Genomic DNA, 9,297 nt, shown 5'->3' with positions numbered 1-9,297 from the left:
TATCACATCAATGGGTTTGTGGATGTTGAACCATCCCTGCATGCCTTGGATGAATCCCACTTGTCCGGGCAAATGCTATGCCTGATGTACTGTTGGATCTTGTTGGCTAGTATTTTGTTGAGGATATTTGCATCTATGTTTATCAAGGTTATTGGTCTGTAGTTTCGCTATCTGACTTTGGGTAATAAGGTGATATTTGCTTCATAGAAAGAGTTTGGCTTTTCACCAAGATGACCCCAAAAGCCAAGAAGGAAGCTCCTGCCCCTCCCAAAGCCGAAGCCGAAGCCAAAGCCAAGGCCCTGAAGGCCAAGAAGGCAGTGCTGAAAGGTGTCCACAGCCACAAGAAGAAGATCCATACATCCCCCACCTTCCGGAGGCCCAAGATGCAGTGCCTGCGCCAGCATCCCAAATACCCCTGGAAGGGTGTCCCCAGGAGGAGTAAGCTTGACCACTATGCTGTCATGAAGCTCCTCCTGATCACAGAGTCTGCTGTGAAGAAGATGGAAGACAACAAAACACTGGTGTTCATTATGGATGTCAAGGCCAACAAGCACCAGATCAAACAAGCCATGAAGAAGCTCTATGACATTGGTGTGGCGATAGTCAATACCCTGATTAGGCCCGATGGAGAAAAGAAGGCATACGTGTGGTTGGCTCCTGATTATAATGCTCTGGATGTTGCCAACAAAATTGGGATCATCTAAACTGCATCCAGCTCTCTAATTCTAATATATGTTTTTCATCATAAAAAAAAAAAAAAGAAAGTTTGGAAGGATTGCCTCTCTTTCTATTGTTTGGAAAAGCTTGTGGAGGATTGAGGTAAGTTCCTCTTGAAATGTTTGGTAGAATTCATCAGTGAGACCATCTGGTCCAGAACTTTTCTTGGTTGGGAGAGCTTTAATTACTGATTCAATATCAGTGGATGTTATAGGTCTATTTAGATTGTTAATTGCTTCTTGATTCAATGTTGGTGGATTATATGTGTCCAAAAATCTGTTCATCTCTTCTAGCTCTTTTGATTTGTTTGCACATAGTTTCTGATGATTCTCTGTATTTTCAAGGTATCTGTTGTTTTATTTCCTTTCTCATCTCTGATGATATTCGTGAGTTTTTTTCTACCTCCCTTTTTTGGTTAGTTGGGCTCATAGGGCTTCTATTTTGTTGATTTTCTCAAAGAACCAGCTCTTTGATTCATTGATCTTATGTATAGTTCTTTTGGTCTCTATTTGGTTTATTTCCTCCTTTATTTTGATTATACCTTTTTTCCTACTAATATTGGGGTTACTTTGCTGTTGTTTTTCCAGTGCCTTCAACTGTAAAGTTAGCTCATTCACTTGGCGCTTTTCTGATTTTTTAACATAAACACTATTGAGATGAATTTTCCTCTTAACTCTGCCTTGATTGTGTTACTTAAGTTTTTATATGTTGTACTGATGCTTTCATTTGTTTCAAGTGCTTTTCAAATTTCCCCTTTGGGGCCCGGCGGCATGGCCTAGCCTGGTGGCTAAAGTCCTTGCCTTGAAAACCCCAGGATCCCATATGGGTGCCGGTTCTAATCCCGGCAGCTCCACTTCCCATCCAGCTCCCTGCTTGTGGCCTGGGAAAGCAGTCGAGGACGGCCCAAAGCATTGGGACACTGCACCCGTGTGGGAGACCCGGAAGAAGTTCCTGGTTCCCGGCATCGGATGGGCGCAGCACCGGCCGTTGCGGCTCACTTGGGGAGTGAATCATCAGACGGAAGATCTTCCTCTCTGTCTCTCCTCCTCTCTGTATATCTGACTTTGTTAAAAAAAAAAAAGTTCCCCTTTGATTTCATCTCTAACCCATTGCTAATTTAGTAATAAATTATTCAGTCCCCATGTGTTTGCAAGTCTCCCTTGGTGTTTCAACTTCTTGGTCTCTAGTTTCATTCCATGATGGTCTGAGAAGATGCACGGTATAATTTTGTTTTTTTTAAAATTTGCTGAGGCTTCTTTTGTGGTCTATAACATGGTCAATTCTGGAGAAGGTTCCATGTACTGATAAAAAAAAGGTGTATTCTCTTTCTGTAGGATGAAAGGTTTGGTAGATATCAACTAAATCCATTTGCTCTAGAGTTTGGGTAAGTTCTGTTGTTTCTTTGCTGAGTTTCTGTCTCTTTTCAGTCCAGTGATGTTAATGGGGTATTAATGTCCCCACTGTGATTGTATTGGAGTCTATTTCTCCCTTTAAATCCATTAATATTTGTCTCATGTAGCTAGATGCTTTGGCATTTGGCACATATACATGTATTGTGGTGATCTCCTCTTGCTGAATGGATCCATTGATCATTATGTGGTGTCCTTCTTCATTTCTTTTGATGTTCTTCACATCAATGTCTTTGTCATCTGATATAGAAATGGCTACACCCAGACATTTTCCTTACCATTTGCTTGGAATATCTTTTTCGATTCTTTCACTCCAAGTTTCCTCTGATCTTCCTTGGTAAGATGAGTCTCCTGTAAGCAGCAGATGGGATTTTGCTTTTTGATTCAGTCCTCTAATCTATGGCATTTGACTGATGAGTTTAAGCCATTTATATTCAGAGTTATTATGGATAGGTGGCAATTTGGTCCTGTTTTTAGCGATGGTTTGTTCTTTTATTTTGTCTTCTGCTAGCCTTTTAATGGGATGCTGTCCAAATTTGCCTTTGGTTTTGGTAGTCTCTATTCCTTTTTTCTTTCATGAGAACATTTTTGAGTATCATTTTTAAGGCAGGTTTAGAAGAGGTGAATTCTTGGAGCTACTCTTTATTGTGGAAGAATTTTATTTCATTTTCAAATACAAATTTTTCTAAAAATCTTTTAAATTTTTAAAATTTTAAATCTTGAAAAAAAAATCTTTAAAATGTTAAATCTTTAAAACAAACAAGGACCCAGCAGTGTGGCCTAGAGCATAAAGTCCTCGCCCTGAACACGCCAGGATCCCATGTGGGCACCAGTTCTAATCCCGATGGCCCCACTTCCCATCCAGCTCCCTGCTTGTGGCCTGGGAAAGCAGTCAAGGATGGCTCAATGCCTTGGGGCCCTGCACCCATGTGAGAGACCCGGAAGACGCTCCAGGCTCCTGGCTTCGGATTGGCACAGAACCGGCTGTTGCGGTCACTTGTGGAGTGAATCATCGGACAGAAGATCTTCCTCTCTGTCTCTCTTCCTCTCTGTGTATCTGACTTTCCACTAAAAATAAATAAATCTTTAAAAAAATAAATAAAACAAGCAAAACAGGGCCCAGAGTGGTGGCCTAGTGGCTACAGTCCTCACCTTGAATATGCTGGGATCCCATATGGGCACCGATTCCAATCCTGGCAGCCCACTTCCCATCCAACTCCCTGCTTGTGGCATAGGAAAGCAGTTGAGCATGGGCCAAATCCTTGGGACCCTGCATCTGCATGGGAGACCTGGAAGAAGCTCCTGGCTCCTGGCTGTGGATCAGCTCAGCTCCGGCTGTTGCGGCTGCTTGAGGAGTAGATCAGTGGATGGAAGATCATCCTCTCTGTCTTTCCTCCTCTCTGCATATCTGACTTTCCAATAAATATAAATAAATCTTCTAAAAAGTGAAAAGGGGTGTGTGTGTGTATGTCCATTTGTGTGTATGTGTGTGTAAAAACTCCTTAAATAATGTAACTAAATAAACTTAAGAGTTTTCTCATCTACTCACTAGAACTCCTAAATTCACAAAGCACTATCCTCTCTATAACTCTGCTTTGCAAATAAATAAATAAATAAATAAGATCTTAAAATAATAAAGAAAAACACTAAGCAAACTTTCCTCTTTTTAATAGATTTTAACAACATACAAGTGACCTAAGGAAAAGTAGAAAAGAGAGAAGCCCAAGTTGAGGAAAATCTACAATTCCCCACATGATTCCTTACTGAAAACATGGTCTATGGAATTAAAATGAATCAGGCTACAAATAACAGTGCTATGTTTTCCCTGAATTAAAAAAAAATTTAATCCTTTGAAGCCTTGCAAAATTGATTAATTGAAGTTAATCCCCACAGTTGGACACTGAGTTTAGATTCTCAAACACCATGATATAAACATATCAACAAAAAAGCACTTGTGAATGAGGTCTATTCTTTTGGCAAATAAAATTTATTAGGTGCCTAGTGCTGGTCACGGCTCAGAGCAAAAAGGCTTTTCTTGACTTGCTGAGAGTTTGTTTCTCTGCCAGAGTCCAAAGAAACAGTTTGAAATGTCCACCCTTTCTTCCAGTTTTCTCTCTGTCCCAGGAGGGGCATTCAAGTAAAAGCAGCCAGTGGGAGCAAGGCCAGAAGATGGGAGCATCTCAGTGGTATCTTGAAAACTAATATCTAACTCCAACATGACTCAGCTGCTAGATAGTCTCAAGTCCCTCCTTTTTCTCTTTTTATTACTAACAGAATTTTGGATTTCATCTGAAATGATTTATTAACATGTGTGAACTTTAACATACAGACAGACTTTGCAAAGTTAATTTTTGCCAAGTGTTTTCTTTACAAGTTTCTTGTCTTGATTGTAACCATACCAGAAACTCCCACTTTGTCATAAAACTAAACACTGTGATGTTCTCCAAACTTCTTTATTTTTCAGGCTTTTGCAAATGGTTGAGAGATTGCACAGAATCTTTGCATAATGTGACATTCTTTATAAAGTAGAGAAATTAAAAAGCAGCTTCCATTTTCATAATACCCTAATTCACTTTAACCATAACACCAAAGAAAGTACCAACAGAAATTGGAAAATTCAAAGAGATCACTACACAAATCTCTCAATAACATAGTGCTTAGCAAAGGCAAAACCAACTTTTTTCCATCTTTATTAGCACTATTTCTAAGGTATTAACTAAAAAAACCTTGGACCAATCCTTCCAAAGTCATTTCTTAGAAGATTAGCATCGTCTATGGCCATACCACCCTGAACACGCCCGATCTCGTCTGATCTCGGAAGCTAAGCAGGGTCGGGCCTGGTTAGTACTTGGATAGGAGAAGATTAGCATGTTGTTTAAGTGCAATCTGAAGTAACTGCAAAGAATTCTGCAACACTCAGAACATGGCAGCAAGCATTTGGGTTCTCCATGGTATCAGAATCTCTGCCTCTCACCTGAAAGTTGCTTTCTAAGTTGAGTGGTATACATTTTCCTTACAGTGTAGTATAGCATCATTGAGATTTTCCATGTGGGACCCAAGGGACAGTCCTGAATGACCACATGTTTATGCAATAAGTGTGTGTAGTGGTCCTGTTTATTGTACCTTTTATGATTAGACTATCTAGTCAAGCCGGCTGTGTCCAATCTTCAAGCTCCAAGACCAACAAGGGGTAAAGTGCTGCCTGGATGTGCTGTTGACAGCCCTTACTTCACAATCCTGTGGCAAACAGGGGCTGAGAAACATCTGTTCAAGCCCCATATTGCTCAGCTCTTTCAACCCAGACCACAATTGCCAAATAGCTTTATAATCATTTTTCCTTGTGGCTATAATTCAATCCATCAAGCAGATTATTATTTTCTCATCTTCTCATCTTACTATTTTTTAAAAGGTTTATTTTTACTTATTCAAAATGGAGTGTGACAGAGAGTAAGAGAGGGAGAGAATGGTTTACTCCCTAAATGGTCACAACAGCCAAGACTGGACCAGGTCAAAGCCAGGAGCTAGGAGCTTCTTCCAGGTCTCCCACACGACGGAAGGGGCCCAGTTGCTTGGGCTCTCCTTTGCCATTTTTCCAGGCACATCAGTAGGGAGCTAGATCAGAAGTGGAGTAGCCCATACGGAATATCAGCATTGCAGGTGATGATTTAACCCAATATGCCACAGTGACTACCCTTAACATTAAGCAAATGAGACAGAGAAAGGAGAGTGAAGCAAGATATGCAATAAGTAATTCAGTTACTGCATTAGGACTGGAGGCTGTGGGTTACCTATTAAGGAACATATGGGGTTCATAGATGCTGTGCATTCCAGTGCATTTCCACACACATTTTCAGTCTCCTGAAACAATATCTCTCTAACCCACTCATATTCATTCTGCAGCAGGCATGGTTGTGAACAGTAATATTTATTGAAAGCCAAGAATTTATTACTCTTTTGACCAAGCACACCTGTAAACAGTAGATCATATAAAACATCTTGTGGTCTATAAATAAGCATTGGTGTGATTTCCTTCTTAAACATACATTGGATGGTCAAAATAATAACACCAGAATTTGAAATCATAGTCCTTTTCTCTGTTAATCTACAAGGTTTTCCCTAGTTGCTTGGGTTGTAAATTTTAAACCAATTATGCTTATGCTTTCTATACCAAATTTTAACAGTTAAAAAAACTCACTTCTCAGGTGAAATACAAAACATGTTGGATTACACACCAAAAATATCTCACAAAGTACATGCTCCTAGGGATTATTGTTAGGAAACTAATCACAAACAAAATCCCAATACAACGCTCTGCGGATGTGGGCAGAACCACAGGCGTCCTTTGGGAAGTCAAAGATGTTTGCAGCTTAGCATTTTCACTTATTCTGTCCAAAGAAATATATTGGAAAACTTCTTTCAAACTTGGCAAAAACATCCAGTCTATTTAGGACTCCACATATTGCTTGGGCTGAGGAATAAGAGGAAACAACTTGCAGGGAGAGTCTATTAGGCAGCACTTGGGGTCCATAACTGTCTTCACATTGCTCTTTTAGCTGGGACCCTCTCTGCTCACTGGCTTTGCCTTGTCCAAGCTTGGGAAAATGCTCATGGTGCTGACACTTTGGAGGGTCCAATCTGTGCACGTATTTCCCGACATGACTGCCTGCCATTCTCACAACCTTGTTAGATAAAGCGCTATCACCAGATTTGATAAACTATGAAATACACGATGAAATATGATCCCATTTCAGGGTCAGTGCACCCAAGGTCTTACTCTAATCACTGTTCTCTTAGGTGAACCACTGCTGATAAGCACTGCTAAGTCTTGCTCCATCATCTCATTGTAGGTCATTGGCAAATACACTTCTACCCTTAGTAGAAAATTCCAGAAGCTCAACATGGCCTAGAAAGCTTTAAAGGGCAGGGTCCTTGTGTTCTTCTCCAATGTGACCTCAAACCAGTGTCTGACCAGTGTTTGACCAATCATGTGACCCTCCTCCACGTCAGACGCACAGGGGAACCACCCCAGCTTTCTCTTAGTTCCCCACAAACCTATGTTATTCCTCTTGTGCAAGATACTTCCCATCTCCCTTGTACTTGTTCCCCATCCTTGCCAAACACCAGCACACGCACCACACACACACACACACACGCCTAACAACACTTCCACCTCCAAATCTCAGTTTAAAACTTAAAATACGATTACCCCTACAATCACTCCAACCTAAACTGGATCTTCTGACAGCTTAACTTACCTAACAATTCTCTTTTATAACAACAGATCTCCAGTTGAAAATATTTATATATTTTTTGTGAGTTGATTTTCAAGGTTTTTCCTCACTGGGCTAAGAGTAAACAACAGGGCTATTCAGGTCTTCTGCTTCCCACCACAGTCCCGGTAACATATGCAGAAAACAATAAATATTTATTGAATGAATGAATTATATTTCCACATTGCATACTAGGAGAAACAGTCTTAGAACACAGGCCAAACATCTTCCAAATCTCCAGCCTATTTTTTGCTTTTGTTATTATTTGTTTGTTTGTTTCAGAGGCAGAAACAGATACAAATCATCCACTGGGACACTCTCCCAAAGCCCACAATAATCAGGACCTGGCTAGGTTCAAAATCAGGAGCCAGAAATTCAATGCAGGTCTCTCTTTTAAATGGCATAGACTCAATTAATTGAGCCATCTCTGCTGCCTCCCAGAGTCTGCATTGGCAGGAAGCTAGAGTCAGGAGCCAGGGCCCAGGATTTCACCAAAATGTTGCAGTGTGGCACAAAGGTGTCTTGATCTGGTGTCTTGAACTGATAGACTAAATGCACATTGTTTGGTGTAACTGTTTTTAAAAGTTAGAATGTGCTTTTTTTAAAAAAAAATTATTAACTAAAGAAAAACAGGAATCCTTTAAGAATTTTATATTATTAATTAATTTTTAATGATTTTACATAATTGATTAGGGTGATTAGGGTTAAGGGGGTGAGATCACCATTTCCACTTAGAATTGTTACAGGTGAAGTTTATGTTCAGACGAATCTCCTGCTCTGGATTTTTCAACCATCTTTTCTCTTTTCTAAGATCTATTTTATTTTTATTTGAAAGTAAGATATACCTAGAGGAGGAGAGACAGAAAAGAATATCTTCCATCCATTGACTCACTCCCCAAGAAACCACAATGGGCTGGAGCTGAGCCAATCTGAAGCCAGGAGCTAGGAGCCTCTTTCAGGTCTCCCATGCAAGTGCAGGGTCCCAAGGCTTTGGGCCATCCTCAACTGTTTTCCCAGGCCACAGTAGGTAGGTGGATGGAAAGCAGGCCCATATGGGATCCCAGCATATGCAAGGCCAGGACTTAAACCACGAGGCTACCATGCTGGGCCCTCAGCCATCTTTTCAGACAAGCAACTTGTTTGTCACCTGAGAGGTCCCAGTAAGAGAAGGCTAGGAACACCAAGCTATAAAATCTTTTTGCATGATATATAGAATGTATTTGTACATTTCTCTTTGGTACACTTTCCCCACTTTCTTCTGAATATCTTCCTCCATTTGGAAAGTTGCAAACCATGAAATATTCCTGATAACTGTTTAAGTCTTCACATGCTGTGGAATGTTAACCTTCATAATGCGTCAAATTAAAAATCATATGTTGGTAAGCCCAGACTCCATGGAGCCCCTGTATTGCAACTTTCAACTTCAGTCCTTCATCTATGGAGCTCTCTACCCCAAGAGCTAAAGGTAATTGTCACTATTTTATCACAGGGCAGCAATTACGTTAATTTTTCTCTATAAAGCTGTGAGACAAACTGGAATTGTCATGGCACTGATGTTGAACAGCCTGATCACATTCTCTGTGAAGCCTTGTCCCTGTGGTGACGTGACAAGAATGGTGCTCAGTTAATAAAGGACACAGTTTCATAAGAGGAACTTAATGACCCTCCAAGGACAGTCATCTGTGCAGAACAGCATGGTCCTCCAGCCGCTCTTATCAACAGCCCCAGTTCCAGGCACGTGTGGATCACGTGTGCTCTCCCACAGTTGGCCTCTGACCAATGGCTGTAGTCACACAAGAAATGCCCCTTACCGTCCTCCAAGGCCACAAGCATGGCTGGTAGCATTGCAAATAATTTGTTAGAGATTCTCTCTCTGCGCCAGCTGACTGTACAGTCCTTGG

The 9,297-nt window shown here is 40.8% G+C and overlaps 1 protein-coding gene across 1 annotated transcript; it reads left to right on the top strand.

The window, feature by feature from the left end:
• The first annotated feature begins 230 nt into the window (after nucleotides 1-230).
• Nucleotides 231-747, top strand: LOC101530757 (large ribosomal subunit protein uL23-like). Its single transcript, XM_036497993.2, has one exon. It carries the CDS (start codon nucleotides 231-233, stop codon nucleotides 702-704), a length of 474 nt encoding a protein of 157 aa, XP_036353886.2. The 3' UTR covers nucleotides 705-747.
• Nucleotides 748-9,297: the final 8,550 nt, after the last annotated feature.

Source organism: Ochotona princeps, chromosome 7, assembly GCF_030435755.1.
Source record: "Ochotona princeps isolate mOchPri1 chromosome 7, mOchPri1.hap1, whole genome shotgun sequence".
Classification (NCBI taxonomy): domain Eukaryota; kingdom Metazoa; phylum Chordata; class Mammalia; order Lagomorpha; family Ochotonidae; genus Ochotona; species Ochotona princeps.
The sequence above is the reverse complement of the archived record's forward strand: the minus strand, read 5'-3'. Positions and strand labels throughout refer to the sequence as shown.